The following is an 18,878-nucleotide window of genomic DNA, read 5'->3' on the forward strand; positions in this document are numbered from 1 at the left end:
GGAGCCAGATGAACATCTGTATTACAGGTTTTTTTAATTCTATGTAGGGCAAGTCAAGCAATACCTCCAGGGACAAATAATGATCACAAAAGACTGACAAAGAACTAGATAATACATTGAGGTAGACAACCACCTAAACATGAGTTGATCTTATGACTGCATCCATTGCCCTCCTATACATTAATGTACATCCCTTGCTGTTTTGAGAGTCAAATGTGTTTAGGTACTTCAATATAGGAGTTCAAGAGCCTCACATTAAAAACAGAAAATCTAGTTCTGAAATTTCTGACTCAAGCTTAGTAAATGATATGATCTCATTATTTTATTCCAGTTTGTTAAGAACAGCCCTTGGAAATTAACTTACTTCCAAACTGAGAGTGAGAGACATTTCCCTGCATGGTATCGCTCCACTTGCACAAGGTCACCCCAGCGCTCTCGAATCAGCATTAGTGTTTGTGAATGCAAGACTTCCAACTGAAGTGCTAAGCAGAAGGAGTCTAAAGAACAGAGTTAAGAAAATAAAAGAAATCCAAACAGAGCCTGTACACTACACAAATCCACTTGTCAAAGACAAGATGCTGTCTGAAAATACATTAACATACAAACCAAGAGATATATTTCAAGGTTCCCCCTGCCACACATATGTAGAGTGTTAGGCAAGAGCAGCACAGTAATTTTATCTCAGATTTTAATTCTGATCATCTGCTGGGGAAAGGATTACTAGCAAAGAAATTCAGTTCACGTTATAGTTACCCATTAAGCCCATCTTCCACGTTCGTTCACTCTTAAGAAACGCCGTGCATTTCTCCAGAAAACCAGCGTTTCACTGAAAGCCATTTCACATTACATCAGCAATTTTTCCTTTGCACATTGGAAGTCACTGCACTGGCTAAGCTCCACCCTACTACAGTTCCTGAGACTAGGTATTGACAGCTACTGCACCTTAAAAGCCAGCATTGTATTGCATCTCAAGAATCAGCACACACAGCCAGCTGCTCCTTCTGACTACTTACACATCCTGCTGTCTCCAGTATCTCACCTTTACCCTTGATATTAACTGTGTACTGATTTGATTCCAGATTACCAGCCCAAGCAAGCCAATAACAGATCTTTTTAGGCTATCATTTGTACTCCACTTACAGACATTCTTCCCTAGCATCCATCTTTCTTGACCTCCAGCTACTGGAAAGAGCAAGGCTGTATCAGTTTACTCAAAAGCAACTTTCAGAAGGATACGCAGACAGTTGTACATGTCCTGAAGTGGCTTTTCATCAGCAAACAGTCGTGACTGAACCAACTGATGGATGAAGTTGATCTGCATGCTGTGAACCAAGGCTCGACCATCTTTCACAAACAAAAAATAATGCACATTAGGCATCAGGCAAAAGGTTAATATTAAAAAATATTTACCAACCAAAATTTCTAAGAAATAACCTAGTCTTTAGTTCACTCAGGAAACATTAGCTACAGTCCACTATTGGCAAGAAATCAAAGACGCACAGTGCAAGGTGTTGAGAAAACAGTATAGTACATATAGCTTCATTATCTTGAGTTGTGGCATGCAAAAGACATTGTATAATAAGGACTGACACAGCAGAGATAAACATCATGCTGAAAGAATAAAATGTAAATATATTTTAATTTATTTTTACCACCAGTTTCTTTGTCTTCAACCAAAATTTCCAGTTTGAGAAGGCGCCAAGGGATGTCTGGGTCATCACCCATCACTGTCAAGGTAGCCTCAAACTCCCCCTCCACTCGAAACTTCACACGACCATTGGCTAAAGGAAGAAAAATGTTTTATTTTACTCAATCTCACAAGATGCCACAGAATATCAATATGGTAGCTTCTAGCACTCAAACACTGATTACTTCCCCAAAGAGTCTGTTGTGCAGTACATATTTCCATATAACTCTGATGATTTGGCAACTTTTTGCAACAGAACCAGCGCCACTAAGCAGCATGGACAGAAGTCAAAAAACCTGTCTAGAACAGCAATACTTTAGTCATGATAACTTGTTAACATTCATGTTACTTTAATACAGAATAACATTCCGAGCTGACTACCAGCCTCACAAATTACATAGATAAAAGGTCTAGTTTCTTTTTTCTTTTTTAAATTCTTTACTAAATCAACAATGAATATCTTAGATAACACTGCAAACCATTTATGTAAAGTTAAAATATTTTAACTCCATTTCCATGTGGTCAAGATATATATACTCTGTGTGTATGTGTGTGTGTGTGTGTATATATATATATAGTATATATGTATATGTGTGTGTGTATATATATGTGCGTGTGTATATATATATATATATATACACACACACACACACACACACAGAGATTATGCAGACTATTTATCCAATTGACATACATATTCTCACAACTTTTTGGACAATGCTATTCTATTTCAAGAACAGAACAGGCAAAACTACATCAGCAAAGTCATAAAGGAAATAAGTGGCAAAGCAAACTATTTAGTACAAGTCCTTACCATAAACAGTGGGTCAATCTTCTTCTCAACCACCTAACAAAATATGCCATGCGTCTTGACAACTCCTAACACAAAGTTAAAATTTCTACAGGAATATTTCTAACTCATGAACTGAAGTTTGATTTTCAAAAGACCCTAAACACACTTTTAAAACACACTGCCAAACATCGAAAACTAAGTCATTCAAATATTTAACTGAAAAATCTGAAGAACTCAGACGTACTATTTACACTTCATTTATGCAAAAATAGATCCAATATCAAAATTGCAATGGTTCATATAGGGAAATAATGAAAACTATTACTAAGGTTTTTCAAGGATATATTCAATCTGCATCTGTGGGATATGGTTTATACATGGCTAACATTGCCTCAACAGCAAAGAGTAGGTCCATTCCAGCCCTATTTTTCTGTGATTTTGTAATAATTTAGTCCATCTTTCCTATAAAATTTTTCTTCTGCCACTACTTGTGCTAAATGAAAACAGCAATTAAAACACAGTTACTAATCAGTAACAAATGGAAGATACCCTATACTAGAGGCAGAAGGAGTAATGGGGGGGGCAGTGAGAAGAAGAAAGCATGAGCTGGAGTGAGCTGCAGAACAATTCACAAGCAGAAATATGAACAAACTTTGTGCATGAAGATGAATATTAAAACAGATTAAAAAGACGAGCAACATTAGACCAAGTTGTTTAACCTAAGTTCAAAGAGCTTCTACAAAGTTTAATTAAATTGGATTTTTAAACTAACTTACAATTAAACAGTTCTACTTTTACATCTAACAGGGTCTGGGCTATGACCATCTCTGTCTACGTTACTGCATTATCTTCAAAGAAGGGGAGAACCTTTCATAATATATTTGCCAAAAGAACAAGACAGTGTCTTCAACCTTTTGCCATTATCAGCACAGGACTTCTTTTTGAGAGTAAATATTTCAGCAACATTATCAGTGTTCTGGTTTTTCAAGAGAGGAAAAAACATACTTTGTTGTTATGCAGAGACAGGATCCCAGGCTTACTATATTAAGTATGCCTAATGACCTTGTGTAAGCTATCTTTTAGCTTTGCTTTAGTACTCAACCAACAACTTTAAAATCACCCTGCAATAAACCATTCTTCAAAAAGTAACTCGAGGTCTCACCAACAGTAAGATTTGCCAGCTGGGGAGGGAGATCTGTAGTCACTAGTCGATGTCGAAGAATCTGGTTTAGCTGATGAAGTGTAGTTTGCTTCTCACTCTTTGTAATGGGATCGGGAGGGATTATTTTATCCTGTTAAGATGAAAACAAATTTACACATCCCAAACACATAAAGTGCATCATCAGTAACAATGATGAAAATTAACCAGACTAGAAATCCAAAAATATAAATACTACAGGCCATTACACAAAAACGGAGTTTTGAATTTTGCATCTAAATTTTTTCATCTTCCAAGTAATTAGATTTTACCCTAGACTGACCACTGTGGACAAAATTGTTCAACTCAGATTAGTTAAAACAATTCTGGACTTTATATCATGTTAAATACATTTTTAAATATTAAAATCTAAAGCCAATCCTTATCTGTAGGGATAGATATTAGTTACAGACTCTACTGGTTAAATTACTTCACAGAATCATGTTTATTTTGCCTTTTCTCAGGAAGATAAGGCAGCAGGATTAAGGATAGTTCTACGCATTTCAGTACATCTCTGGATAAAATATGCTGCAGCCAAAACTACCGAGAATAACAGATATCAATACCTTGTTTTTAGACTGCATTCTTCTGGGATGTTGGCTTAACATGTGCAAATACATAAAGAACCAAGGGAGAAGTGTTGCTATTAGACCAGTACTAGAGCTGAACCAGTTTAAACAGAGAACAGGAAAGCATAACGTGTTAAAATAGGAAATGCTCCATGTCAGGATCTGACACCACAGAAACTTGATACCAGGCATGTATTAAACTACACTTCCATTTAAAAATACTAGAAAATTTGTTTCATTAATATGCATTTGATATCATGCAGGGGATTATTCTTTCCAGCCATGTTGTAACATTATTTACCCTTATGCAGGTAGGCAGACGTGGGTATGATCCAGTTGTCAGAACATCAATAGCATATGGGATAGCAAAACTGGGTAGACGAGCATGAACCAAAGCATCTCTAGCTAGTGATGCTAGACGATCAGCAGTGTCCACAAACAGAATGGCTTGCTGATCTAAAAAGCTTGATATCATCTGCAGAGGAAGTGAGGGTGGGGGGAGATGGAGAGAAAATATGCATGCATGTCAACAAATGCACAAATCAACACCCCCAGCATTCAGTTCATCTAAGTATACGTGATGAAGATGATTATTTGTCACTTACTCCCAGTTCAAGTAATCAAATCTATAAACAAAGAAAGAATGAATGCTCTGGCCATTTATTACATTCTTATGCAAGGACCCTTTAAATCTGTATGTCATTTCTGACAGTGTGGCAGATCTGCAAAGCATCACAGCTCCTCATTTGATGATTGCTATTGGAATGCAACCCATCTTGTTTGTATTCACTCAAGGCTGGCTTTTTACAACCTTCTGGACTTTACTCTTATTTAACCAAGAGCAGGATGAACATGATTATAGGAACTAACACTGAGATCACCGTCTTTCCTGTCCTGTCACTAACCCCAAGGACTCCTGATAATGTGCAGACATACCTTTCTTCACCACGGATGAGTTCCGGGGAACACTAACTGCTAAATGACAAATTTATATAATTTCTCAGCAGGAAGAAACAGGTTACATATATAATATGTCCATATTAAGAAAAAGTTAGACTGTATCAAAATCCCATACTACTACTTAAAGATTATTTCATATTAAACTCTGTTGCTAACTTACTGCACATTTTTCCACCTTTCCAGCATTATTAGCCCATTTGACTAAGGCTAACAAACGAACAAACAGTTGACGAGTGCGGCTTGCAAACTGCACAATTTCTATTTTTCTGTAAAAAAAAAAAAAAAAAAAAATTAAGTCAGTGCTCAAATATTTAAGATGGCTGCAATTCAACTCTGTGACAACATAAAACTGTAACAACTTCTAATTGTGTTCATGCAGGCATCATTAACAGCAGACTTGTTTGAATAGAACGTTGAAAAAAGTTGAGCTCACTGTTTTCTAAGAACTAAAAAGATACATGGATTCTAAGCAACCAAGACTGTCTGGGAAAACAAAGAAGGCATACTCACACAAATGAATCACTTATTTTAAGAGAGGCAATCCTATGGTGAACTCAGATTTTATTTTATTTTTCTAATCTTTTAATCATAAATCCCGGGGAAATCCTGTCAGTTTAAAGTAGACAAAGCAAATTACCTAAGTGTTATGGGACCCAATAGTACTATTACACTGATTTAAAAAAATACAATCAAATACTAAACATTACTCTAATAGTTTTAAGAAGTTTTTACACTGTACATTACAATACGCTTCCATGTTGCCAGAAGGGAGGGAGGGGGAGTGACACAGAAAATTCTTACTTTCCCCATTACTCCTGCCTTGCAAAGTGATCAGTATAATAAGAAATTACCGATAGCCAATATTCTTCCCACTATGCTTTGTATGAGATAATTGGGGTGTGCCCCTACTATGCTCTCTTTAAGGAAAAAGACCTCTAGTAAGGCATGCAGATGTACACTGCCTCATTTTGACTTTTCCCCCTTCACTATGGGAGGGACTCTGAAATCTCATTTCATCCACTGTTCACAGATGTTTTCCTCCCTTTCTATATATCACAGTTTTTCAGTTATTTGGGGAGAGGCGGGAAGTTGTTTTATTGATGACATTTTCTAAAACGACAAAAGCACTTGGACAAAAATAGAATTCATCACATCAGATACTGGTCTCTAATAAATAGAGCTTGCGCCTCCTTTCTTTGATTCTAATCTACAAGACACCTTGTTCTACCTATTCCATGGGTATAATGTATTCTCAGTTAAAAGCAGTGTTTCTGCTGAACATCTTGGTTAACCCTTTGATTTTGAGGTTAAATAAGGTTAAGCCTTTTGGGCAATACATAAAGCATAATCTGATTATAGCTGACAAACTTTTAGGCCAAAAGCACTGTTAATATTATATGGTTCAGTGTCTGCATAACAAACTACAAATCTCACCCAAGAATTTGTGCATTGAGCCAGTAACTTGTGTTCTGGAGAATATCTTTTTGAATGACATCCAGACTGATATTAAAATTCCAGGTGCTGGACAAGCTACTAATGTGTACATAGCTCTAATAGTAATTACAGTATTAAAGCAAGATGCTGAAGAATTTAAAGGTTCAGAAAACCATTATGAGATTTGGAAGATGTCTATAGCGAGACTTCAGAGTGCCAGCAATCTCTCAGGCAAACTCACTATAGAAGTTGCTAAAAATCTAAAAAGTAGTTATGTCAATCAAACCGCTGAGGGGGATAAAAACTAGCAAGAAAAATTCAGAATGATGTTTTATGGCTGGAAACCAAAGCTGTGCAAAAGTCAGAAAAAAACATTAATTTAATTTAATAATGTAGTTTTAATTACTGAAAAAACTAGACACACTATTCCAATAACCATTTTATTAATTTGAAACTATAAATTTGAAAAAGGCAAGCATCATGCCCATCTTCAAGGCAGAAGAAAGATCCAGGGACACAGAGGCTAGACAGACTAATCTCAGCTCATAAAAAAAAAATAACGGAGTAGATCTTCCTAGAAGCTACATCCAGACAAATAAAGAACAAGGTAAATGGGAACAGCCAGCATAAAACTACCATGGGCAAACTATCCCAGATCAACATGATGGGCTTCTAAGGATGGCATACAGGGTCAAGAGGATTTATCTTGACTTTAGCAAAGCTTTTGACAAGATCTCCTATAATATCCCTGTATTGGTAAAATATGGCCTGGACAAGTGGACAATTAGTTAGAGGAAAAAACTGCTGGACTGCCAGGCATGAAAGGTTGTTACTGGCTGCCAACTGGATTCCCTTACTACTGGTGTTCCTTAAGAGTCAATACTGGGGCCAATACAATTTAACTCCTCCATCATGAGCCAACCTGATATGAAGGAACATATCCTTAACAGTTTTGCAGAGGATATCAAGCTGAAGGGAGCAATCAGAAGGACCTCAGCTAGCTGGAGGAATGGGCCATCAGGAATCTCACAAGTTTCAAGAAAAACAAACGCAAAGTTCTCCACTTGGGGAATCAAATAAACTCGCATAATAGTACAGGTTGAGAACTGAGTGACTGGTAACAGCTCCACAGAAAAGGACCTGAGGGTCCTAGTGAACCAGCAGAGAGGAATCAGCAGTATGCCCTTGCAACAATGAGAGGCTGTATTAGCATCAGAACAGCCAGCTGGTCAAGAAAGTAATTATTCCCCTCTAAAAAGCATTTGTGAGACTGCAGCTAAAGCAGTATGTCCAGTTTTTGGCTCCCCAGTGCAAGACAGACATTGATGCACCAAAGTGAGTTAGGGGCTAGAATACATGATGTACAAGCAGAGGCTGAGAAAGCTGTACTTGCTTATGTTTAAGAGAAGGCTACAGCAAGATCCTACTGCTACCTTCAAATACCTGAAGGTGTATAAGAGAAGACAGAGTCAGATTCTTCTCAAAAGTGCAAAACGATGAGGGACAACAGTTACAAACAGGAGTGAAACACTAGCAAAATACTAGGAGTAAAACCTCTCCATCTTCAGATATTTAAAACTCATTTGGATATAACCCTGTGCAGCCTGAACAAACTTTGAAATGGGCGGTAACTTTCAGCAGGGAGTTGGACCAGTTGTTCTGTCACTAAAAAAGAATGGAAAGCAACATTTCACACAAAGATAGCTGTGTAACTGCACTGTTCTCAGTCATGAACAGCCTGTTTTTACAACAGTACTAAAAGCTTGTTTTTTGATCTTCCCATGTACATGATAGGGTCTTTGCTGCAAGTTTGAGAAAGAACAGCTTCGTTCACTAATTACTGCAAAACATTTAGGAAAACAACATGTCCATATGGTTGCTGGAAATACTTAAACAATACTCTTGAATACTTCTCATCAGGAACTCTTAGTTCAGGAAAGCAGGTATAAGTTTTGCCTTCCATTTTCCCACATTAGAAAATATAGCCTTGAAGTCATTATAACCCAAGTTCCAATTAAAACTTAAACAATTATTAATGTATTTGAATAAAAATCTGACACATGCTACACTACTGAAGGATTAAAAAGGAAAAGAAATATACTGAGCAAATAAAGTCTCCCTCCTCAAGAAACAAGTCCCTGGATTTCCCCTACAGATGTTTCACATTCTCAGTACTATTTTGCACCACAATACTAATATGTTTCCTATCCAACTACTTTTCTTCCTTGCTGCAAAAAGATGTTGAAAGTGATATTATTAGTAATAAAGAACAGCAATGATTTGCAAAGAAAGCCCGTATTATATTAAGATTCATGATTTCCTACCAGTTTTTCTTATCTTAGAGTCCTTAAGTCAGGCACACAGATGTTGTATTTTCATCAGAGAATAACACCATTACATCTTCATTAAAGTATGTATGCCATGCTACCAGGCTAGCTTCAAGAAACAGTGCTTGAAGTACATTGATTACTGTCATCATGGCTCTCAAACTTAGTAAAACAGAATAATCTGGATAATTAAACTGTGTAGGTGCAATACATCTCTGAAGTAAATTAGATCAATTAGAACGTTAACACAGATAAAGGAACCAATTTCCTGGCAACTTCCATATTCAAGGTAACAAAGAAACAGAGTTCTTTCATCTCAGGGATAGGGAGGTAGGGGGCCCTGTTCTGACCTCTTTGGTTTATTTCCTAGTAATCTTTATTCTGTGTATTTCTAAAGTATAAACATAGAAGGTAAGGTTCTCAGTTAGCATCTTATGATGAGAAAGATGACCAGGTTGCATGGGAAAAAAAAGGTAGAAAAGAAGATTCTATAGTGTTTTGATTGTTGAATTGCTACTTCTGAACAAAAATATTCTCTATTACACAAATCAGGATCTATTTGGGTTTTCCAGTTCCCTTTCACATCAGGTTTATTGTCATACTATTGCTTCAAAATTCTTTGTCATCAAGGGAAAAATGTCCTTAATGGAGCTGACCTACTATAGTAGCAACAGTTACAATTCCTCCTGAACAGAGGAGCAAATCCACCCCCCCACACTAGTATTGCCATTGATGCTGAGAAAAACCTTGAATCTATGTAGTAATAGCAAGACAAGCAAAGCTTATTTTATTGTATAAAATCTAAGATTATGAAAAAATATTTTATTTGAACAGTTCCATGTTAACCTTAACATCTTAAGCAGAGGTCTATACTTCAGCACGCGTCACAGCATATCTTGTTGCAACTCACCTTTCCATATCAGTCTTTCTTGGTAATCTATATTAAAGAGAAAAAAAAATACATTACTATACATTATTCTATTACATTTCAGGCTACTTGAAAAGAACAACAAAAACTACTACACAATTATACAGAGCATTTTAAAGCTTTTTTCTCTCGTTTAGGAAAATCATTCATAAATGATAAAGAAGGCAGCTTTATAGTCCTAGAAAAGAGCCTAGTTATGAGGGCTGGGGGGGAAACAGGTATATAATAGCACCACATGGCACCTGTTACTACTACATGCCAGTTAAGTTCATTTGTTCATTTCAGTTAAAGTTAAAAGACTGAACGGTGTTAAAATCTCAAGACTTTTGCCCATTTAGTGAGTCAGGTAGTATCACAGCTTTTACTTTGTAACTGGTGATTCTCACTAAGTACTCATAGTGAGAGTTAATTGATTAAATAGGGTAAAGCAACTCATTTCAGGTAAGCCAGGAAATAGTCAGATTTAACATGTGCTGCAGATGATCCAGGATTGCTACTACAAGTTAATCTAAAAGTGAAGAAATGCCTATTCCTAAACTTTACTCTCTGCCAGGATAGTACCTTGTGTACTTTTGTAAACCAGAGCCATCTCATTTAGAAGTTTTGAGTATTTTTTCCCCTCTATTGTAGAATTAGGCTGATGCCTAATATGAGAGAGAGTTCACCTTGATGGAGGGAAGAGGAGAATACTTTCTAAAGGAATTGCTTTGTTTTGTTTCGTTAGCCAAATCACACTTCAAGGTGTAATACAGTAGAAGAACCAGCTCGCTCCACTTCTAGGGGAGAACTTTATAGCTTATAAGCCACACAGCTTATAAGCTTCTTGGCGATTCACAGCATCCAAAGCATTCTCTGTGTATTGTTCACACCACTCACATTACTTTATACCTTAATTACATATCGAAGTCACAAGGACAAGTTCCATACCATAAAACAAAGCATAAGAGACAACATCACAGGCACATACGCCTACAAGAATGCATACAGTATCAGTCACTGTCCTTATGCATCATAAATGTTTATCAGTAAGTCTTTCCTATACATTTCAGTTTTTCCATGAAAAAAACTGAGATTCCCAAAGTCCTTGTCCTTTCTAGAGACTGAACATTCTCAACACCAAGTCGAGCAAAACTATTTTGTCAATTTTTCAGATATAAAAAATACATTGTTCTTGTAGAACACTGTATCTGCTCTGTAGGCCATTTTTAAAATGCACACGACCCTCATAGGAACCTCTAAGGTTCAAACTAAAAAGGAAATAGGTTTGTTCAGTCAAAGTGTTTCCAGGGAAGTTTTTCTAGACCCCAGAACACTTCTTTGTTTTGCAGCTCCATACACAACAAAATTAGCACAGCAGACAGTAAAGCATAGTAAAGTAAGAAGTGAGATATAAATAATTTTATTCACCTCTTCCAAAATAACAAAATGGTATTTGAAGGAGCATATAGATAATTCATGCTTAAGGAGTGTAATATCTGAAATATCTTAGCTTCACATCATTCAGTATTTTAAGACATTAGTTCAAACAACAGAAGATTGGGTTTTTTTTGGGGGGGGGGGGGGGGGCAGTAACTTGGGGATGAACTTGATTATTCAACAACATAAACTGCGTTCAGTTATTCCGCTTCCCTCACAGCCCCTTCTAATCTTTATCCGACTTTATCGATAGCTTTCCCCAGGCCCTGAAGCACAGCCCACCGCAGAGACGGGGCATTTCCCCGGGCCGGGAGAAGGAGAGGAGCCACCGCCGCCGCCCGCGCCGACCCCGCTCGGGGCCCGGCGGGCAGACAGGGTCCCCTCCTCCTCGTCCCGGCAGCAGCACGAACCGCCGCCGCGCTGCTGGCGCAAGGGGCCGGCCCGGGGCACCTCGGGGCACTCACAGATCGGCGAGCACGGTGAGCTCGGCGTAGGTCCGGTGCAGGAGGAAGTCGATGAGGGTGCTGAGGCGGTAGCCGGGGCTGGCGGCGGCTGTCACGGCGCCGGGGGCCGGCGGGGCCGGGGCTGATGCAGGGCCCCCGCCGGCCGGCACCAGCTGGTTGTTCTCCAGCTGCACCGGCGCCATGGCGGCGGCGCCTCGACCCCGGGCACGATCCGCTCAGCAGCCCGAGGCGGCCGGCCCGATCGCCCCCTCCCCCGCAGAGGGAGGGAGCGAGGCGGCCCCGGGGAGGGGCGGGCAGGTGCGGGGAGGGGGGGGGCCGGCGCTGGGGCGAGAGGCGGCGGCGGCGCCGAGGGGGCTCCGCGGCGCTCAGAGCCCGCTCGGCACAGGGGCCGCCGCCATGTTGGGGGCACGGAACCGGAAGCGAACAGCTGTGGCGGACCGGAAAGAGAACCTTTCCGGGAAAGCCTTATGCAGAGGGACCCCGCTGCCCGGGAAGGAGCGGGGGGGGTCAGAGGGGCGGGGCACCGGGAGTGTGGGCGGGGCTGGCAGCGCCGAGGCGGCAGAGGGGGCGGGGTGGGGGCGGGGCGTTGCCGCCTCCTGAGGGGCCGCGCGCGCGCGCGCTGCCGGGCGGGAGCGGTGGCGGGAGCGCGGCCTGGGCCCGCCTGAGGCGCTGGGAGCTGAGGTGGCTTCGCGCGTCCTGCCGCGGGCTGGCGGCCCGGCTGGCTGCCGCTCCGTTGGGGCCCGGCGAGGGGAAATGGCGCCAGGCCCAGCCGGGCAACGCACTCCCCGGAGAGGGGCCAGAGCCGCCTGCCCCGTGGAAGGGCTTCCCGGTGATGCCGTGATTGAAACATCCATAAAAGATAATGTGGAAAAGCAAGGATGGCTGTTCCATTGTATCTGGGCGTGTTAACGAAATAAGGGATGAAGCAGCACCGGATTACACACTCAGCGTCTCAAAGAGCCTTTGATGCAGTTCAATTTGGCTGTAAAGGAATTAGGAAACAACGGCCTGTGTTAGGCTCAGGGTGGGCTAATCCCTTTCTAATGACTTTGAAAATGTGAGACATTTGTAAAGGGTGCAAAGCGATGCAGGGCAACCGAGATTATAGGTAGCTATACATCCTCTTTTCCAGTTGTTACGAAAGCTAGGAGAACAGGCAGTAAGCAGCACAGGGGTCGATGGGATTTGGTGATAAATGAGAAACTTTGGGAAGTTTCAAGTGAGCTTTTACATGTTGCTGGCTTCCAAATTAACTGATGCTAAAGGGGAAAGGGGGAAAGATCTTTAATAAGTGAACGTGGATTTTTGTGTGCACTGGTTACCAAAGCGGCAGTGTAAGGAAAGGAAAAGTGAATTCTGCGTGTTTAATATCATGATTAACACACGCTATAGGATCTTGTCTTATTATTACAAAGAAATCCCTAAAATAGATGAACTTCAAGCAATAAATATCCAAACTTTTAATATGTGTTAAGACAGTACCACTTGTCAAACTAAAAAAAAAAAAAAAACTTGCTTTGTTTAAAAAAAACTTGCTTTGTTTTGAATTGAATGTAGACTTCTAAAAACCTCTTCTCTTGTTTATCTCCTTCCAAGAGGAAAGTAAGCAATAAAAGACTAAAAGGAAACATTTATCAACCTGAGAAACTTGTGGCCAACAGTTTATTTAAAAAACATAAACAGGCATCTGTGGCAAGAGCTAGAACGAGCAGTTGTATTTTTACAGGGGATGTGCTTCTTGTTCAAGGTTATGAGCCAGTTACCAACTGAAAAGGAGCAGCTTCACCAAAACGCAAGCTTTCCCATAACCTCTGTGGAGCTTAGAAACAGTATATTGAGCAAGACAAACTGCTAATCTACACTGGCACGTCAACCCCTGTGTTGCTGCGTGGGCTCCCAGCCAATTCCTCAACAACGGAATTGATAACCACCTGTAACGGAGCATTGTATTAACCCATCTGGTTAGGAAGAAGCTGGACGGCTACAGTGGTGAACTGTGCCAGCCCAGTGGGCTTATTACTGGGCAGCTCAGAAGGGATTTTGCAGGCTCTTCCAGTGGAAGTGAGATGAGCCCAGAAGTCCCAGCCTGGAGAGGGCGGCTCATGGCTAGGAACTTTTTACTCCTAAAATCACTAAAATGTGTTTAGAGCAAGTTTCTGTTTCTTTTCTTAGTTCAATGGAAAGTATCGACAGATAATTGATAAAATTGATACCCTTACAGATGAAATAAATATCTACTTAGTGCCATTAAAAAACTTGAATCTGTAAAGGATGAAATGGCAAATACTATCTAGGTGATACAAACAAGTATTTTTTGGTAAGTTTATTGTACGTTTTTGCTTCCCCGTTGCTAATACGCATTTTTCCAAAAGCATGAAAATAATTTTTTTTCCTTCCATATCCATGAATAAATACAGGGTACCCATTTTATGGCTAACTAGATGCACCATTGAAGAAAATACTAACATACACCAACATAGTGTTTGGGCTATATATTATAAGAACCTTAACTTCAAAATACAGATGTTTTCATTATTCTTTTCCCTTCTTTCCACTTCCTTTATTTTGCTTTAGTCTGTAATAGAATTCTTACTAATTTCAGTTGTACAGGCTCAGACTTTGTTTTTGAAAAGGCAGGTGAAAAAAATCATTGTGATATAATTTGACTCAGCCCTTATTAGAGCTGTTCTGGCAGTACTTTGAGAAGCTCTAGTCTTGTTGAATTTTTCAGCCTTGCCTAGGGGAAGGTATCCTCTGTGTGGCTGACTTTTTTCCATGTTTCCTGGAGAGGAGAGGCTAATGAGAGCATTTGCAGGAGTCATGCTGAGTTCTCTGCTCACTTTGCTTAGAAAAGAAGCTCTTGATGCTGTTCTCACAAAAAGGATCAACCACAGAAAAAATTTAGAAATTCAAGGGTTACGTGTGTTTTCACACAACAGTCATGCTGTTGGGAGACTCACCAAAATTAGTTGTTTGAAGAGTATGCTGGAACATGAGTGTTAAGAGTTCAAAAATAAGGTATCTGGCCTACATAAGACTCTTGTAAAAATAAATATATGTATGGGTTTTCTTTTTACTGACTTTTGAAGTTGGCAGCAGTACGACTCTCTGATACAAGAACTTTTAAGAAGCGTGAGCATTGTGTCTGAATTCAAAACTTCAGCTAGGAAAATTTGGAAATAGGTTCCGGAAATCTATTGGGGTGGCAGAAACAAAGCTATGGGATGGAGAAAGAAGGGGCAGTGGGATTACTGGAAAGGGTAACAGAAGATTTATGAGGGAGAGGGCTTCCAGCACAGTACTTGGATGTAGACCTGATAAATTTTGTGTTTGTTGGGGGAGGGGGGAGAAGGGTGATAGATAACCTTTGTATAAAAAATATTGCTCCCTAAGACTTGTGGAGTTTGGATTAATCAAGTTATAAAAAAGGATAATGTAACTTCTGATTGGGGCTGTTGGTTTCTGCAATATTACACTCAACTTAGTATTTAAATGCATAGATGAAAAATGTTATATCTGATTGTGGACTGAAAGGTCATGGCTGCAGTCATTATATGGGCAAATTTGCTGCACATGGGTAAAAGAAAATGTCTTACATTAATACTTCAAGATAAACAGCACTTTCTAGTTGCAGTTCTCCAAATAACAAAACAGAATCTTCACACAGTATAATGTAGCATTTAAGCAGAATAGTCAAGCTGATACCAAATAATACTGAAACTTTATCCAGATTGTATTCTTTCATACAGTACTGTCACTAAATTGTGTGACTTGGGAAATTTATTATGAGTTACAGAATTTTGCAGTTACCAAGTGTAAGAGGATAATTCAGCATAAAATACAATCTGATTTTATTTGACAGGTGTGTTTTATTTTTCTACTTACAGTTGTTCAAACTTTCTCTATGCGCATATACTGTGACTATGATATTTTATTGAAATTTGTGAATATGCTGTTGAAACTTTTCAAAAAGAGTGAAATTTTAGCAGTTTCCAGTTACTGCCACACATTTCTAGTGGCTGTTTGCTAGGAGGTAGACAGTGCCCAGCTGTGGGGAAGAGGAGAATGGTAGTGGTCATGTGGGATTTTTGGCTAGTTAAATACAGATTTCTGTGTTAACTTCATTTGCATTTATGCTCTTAGTTCAGCAGTTTTCAGTCTTCTGCCAGTTAAAGCCCATGGCAAATTAATAATGGGAAGAAATCAGACCAGGTCTTGTGCATGGAGTGTACTGTTCGCACAATTGGCTCTCATCTCAGGCTTTCCTGCGGACGGGCAGTACCTCACACACTTACGCAGCATGGCGCTGGGACCCCCTCCAGCTCTGCGAGCTGACGTGCGGAGCATGGCCCGCCAGTTCAGTCCTTAACTTGATGGTCATCTCTACCTGGCTCGTCTACTCATGCAGCCTTGGCCAGATCTTAGCATTGCCGTGCAGCCAGGGAAATGCATGGTAGGATAAATTGGGTGGGCACGTGGAGGAGTCTATGATGTCCCGTCCCTGGCAGCTGCCTGGTGTTGCAGTCTGTCTCCATTGTGGCAGAGCGGGCTGGAGACACCAACCATGATCTGGCTGGTTGTAGTGTCCTCTCACACTCCACTGGAAAAGTACTTGAAAGACGTAACGAAGCCTCTCCCAACGGTGTAGCCGTTGGTGAGTGGTGGCTCCACCAAGAGCTGGTTGTGCTAATATATCGTTGTTAGGCACATTTTTCCTCCTACTCTGACCAACCTGGCTGGATCGCCTAAAGCCCTTCGATGTGGTTGTGTATTTAACAGCTTGGTCATTCCATTGCTCTGTCAATCATTTTTTTTAAATCAGAGAGCTGTTTAATCACTTAGACACCTCCTGGACTTGACATTGAGGTGTTCTTTTAATAGTACAAAATAATAGCACACAATTACTATATAGTGTGAGGACTTCTTATTAATAGCTTGTTTTATTTATAAATGATGTAGCATTTAGCGATATAACATCTGAATGCCTTTATAAAGTATGAGTAATAAAAGCTTGATATCTTCTATCCCTGTCCGTAAGTCAGAATCAGATAATGTATGGTTAAGTTCCCACACATCAGATCAATTGTTGCAGTTATTGAATTGTGGAATCATAAAGCTGAAAACTTGTATTCAATAAAAAATAAAATATATTTAAGTTCTAATGGGGTAACATGCATCACTATACATGAAACATATACCAGCAGCCAGAATGTCTAGATTTGTGTAAACTTAAGACTTTCTCTGTGATGTTACAACAGTCCAATTGAAATATATTGATGACTTTGTAGTCACAAAATAATAAAATAGAGCAAAGGATGGATTTTATCACCCTATGTTTTTATTAGTGGTTACATTGTCCTTTGATAATTCAGGACTTTGTGACGCAAACCATTCATTTGTAAACTACACAGGGTTATTCTACCTGCAGTGGATCTCTCTTTTCAAAATTGTATTTGTGTGTATTAGAGGAAGGGGGTTCTTAGTTGGTTACTGCATATGTGCTTTACTTTTTTCCTGTTTATTAGAAGTGGTACGGAGGGAGCCATTTTGTTTAAAACAAACTTTAAAACTTTACATTTTAAGATCGTAAGGAATTTTTCTATTCTCTTTTGTTCGTATGATTGGGTTTGGCAACTATTTGCTTTTGGAATGGTAGAAAATATATAGTAACAGATCGAAAGGTCTCTGGCAGTCACTCATGCTTTGTAAGACAGTGTGCTACTGTGAGATAGAGAATCTCTTGTACAGTTTAGTAAAGTACACTACAGTTCCAGTTACATGTTTTGAACAACTTAAGAAAAGAAACATTCTCCAAGTCACAAAATAGAATCTTTGATTTTATCTGAATTTACAAAAGTCCCTTTTCTTATAAGGATGCAAAATGGATTATTTTTTATATGTTGAATATAGCCATGTTAATCTGAGCTTCTTTTGGGGCTTCTTTTCTAACAATGTTGACATCCACTGTAAATTTTAAATCAGTTTGTCTCTGCCAGACTGGAACTAAAGCTTTCTAAAGGGCTTGCTATCCTCAAAAAGAGTGTGATTTCATTATTATTGTAATTCAGTTAATTACAGCTCAATTTACTATTTCAACCATACAAGCTGCATTTTCTGTGGGTAAAAAAATGCATTGTTCACAAGTAATTCTGAAATAGGAGCAAAACAGTAACATCCTTTCTGGACCCCACATCTTTGAAAAACTAACAAAGGAGAAAGAACTCTGATCAAGCTCATGGCACTGAAGTGATGAATTGCACTGTTCAATCATTGCCTTGAAAAAGTTGACAATATCATCCATAACCTGTGATTTCTCCTTGTCTATCACTTAGTGTTACTCACAGAATTTGAAAAAAAATTACAGGTATGCAGTAAAAATGCAAAATGAGTGTTTATTTCAGTGTGAAAGTATTTTTGGTGAAAACAATTTATCTGCACAAAACACCTAAAGAGATGGAGAAAATATCAGAGAAGTAGATCTGATTAGTCATACCCAGTGGGAGAAGGACTGCAGCTGTGAAGTATTTTGTCCTAAGCTTAGAAATAGACAGCTTGATTGTGTTTAACTGCTGCTGGCTAATACATTCAGACAGTGAAAACTCTCATGCTCTCCTAAGACAACAGTGGCTATGCGAATAAGCTTAATTGAAAATGTTTCGTAGATCTGCAGCTATAGTGAGATAATGTGGAAATGGTGACCCTCATTCTCAGAAGCAAGGATGTAGGAATTGTGCCTGAGCTGCTATCCTCCACCCACACTTAGGATATCAAGGGAGTTGTCTGAATTTCCAGACTAAGATGCTATCCTAGAGTTTCCTTCTTTCTATTTGAGCTATGGGCTTTTTTTTTTTTTTTTCCCCCCCCCCCCCCCAAAAAAGGATAAATCAGCACTTCTTACAAGAGTTAGGAGAAATTATCTGAACTCTACCTATGCCACAAAAGCCCAAGCAAGATGTCAACTCCAGCAAAAGGGGATGCCAGAACAGGTTTGACTCCAGAGACTGAACAGCTGATAACGTGTTCAGCTGTCTGACTGCAAACTTTATTGACTGTTAGTGAACTCCAGGGACTCTTTAATGAGAGGTCCATTAAAATTGAAAGA

General features: G+C 39.5%; 1 protein-coding gene across 3 annotated transcripts in view; it reads right to left on the reverse strand.

Moving 5' to 3' along the window:
- MED14 (mediator complex subunit 14) overlaps positions 1-12,184 on the reverse strand; it is a 35,316-nt gene extending 23,132 nt beyond the window's left edge. For all 3 annotated transcript variants that reach the window (XM_085311293.1, XM_085311294.1, XM_085311292.1), the window contains exons 1-8: positions 11,777-12,184; positions 9,879-9,905; positions 5,368-5,473; positions 4,549-4,722; positions 3,643-3,772; positions 1,653-1,781; positions 1,237-1,344; positions 365-497 (exon numbers count right to left, since the gene is read on the reverse strand). In XM_085311293.1, coding sequence (XP_085167419.1) covers positions 365-497; positions 1,237-1,344; positions 1,653-1,781; positions 3,643-3,772; positions 4,549-4,722; positions 5,368-5,473; positions 9,879-9,905; positions 11,777-11,958 — 989 coding nt within the window. In that variant the 5' untranslated portion in view covers positions 11,959-12,184. The remainder of the gene's footprint in view (positions 1-364; positions 498-1,236; positions 1,345-1,652; positions 1,782-3,642; positions 3,773-4,548; positions 4,723-5,367; positions 5,474-9,878; positions 9,906-11,776) is intronic.
- Positions 12,185-18,878: the final 6,694 nt, after the last annotated feature.

The sequence above is a fragment of the Rhea americana genome, unplaced genomic scaffold (assembly GCF_003343005.1).
Source record: "Rhea americana isolate MKP2758 unplaced genomic scaffold, rheAme1 scaffold_339, whole genome shotgun sequence".
NCBI classification, from domain to species: domain Eukaryota; kingdom Metazoa; phylum Chordata; class Aves; order Rheiformes; family Rheidae; genus Rhea; species Rhea americana.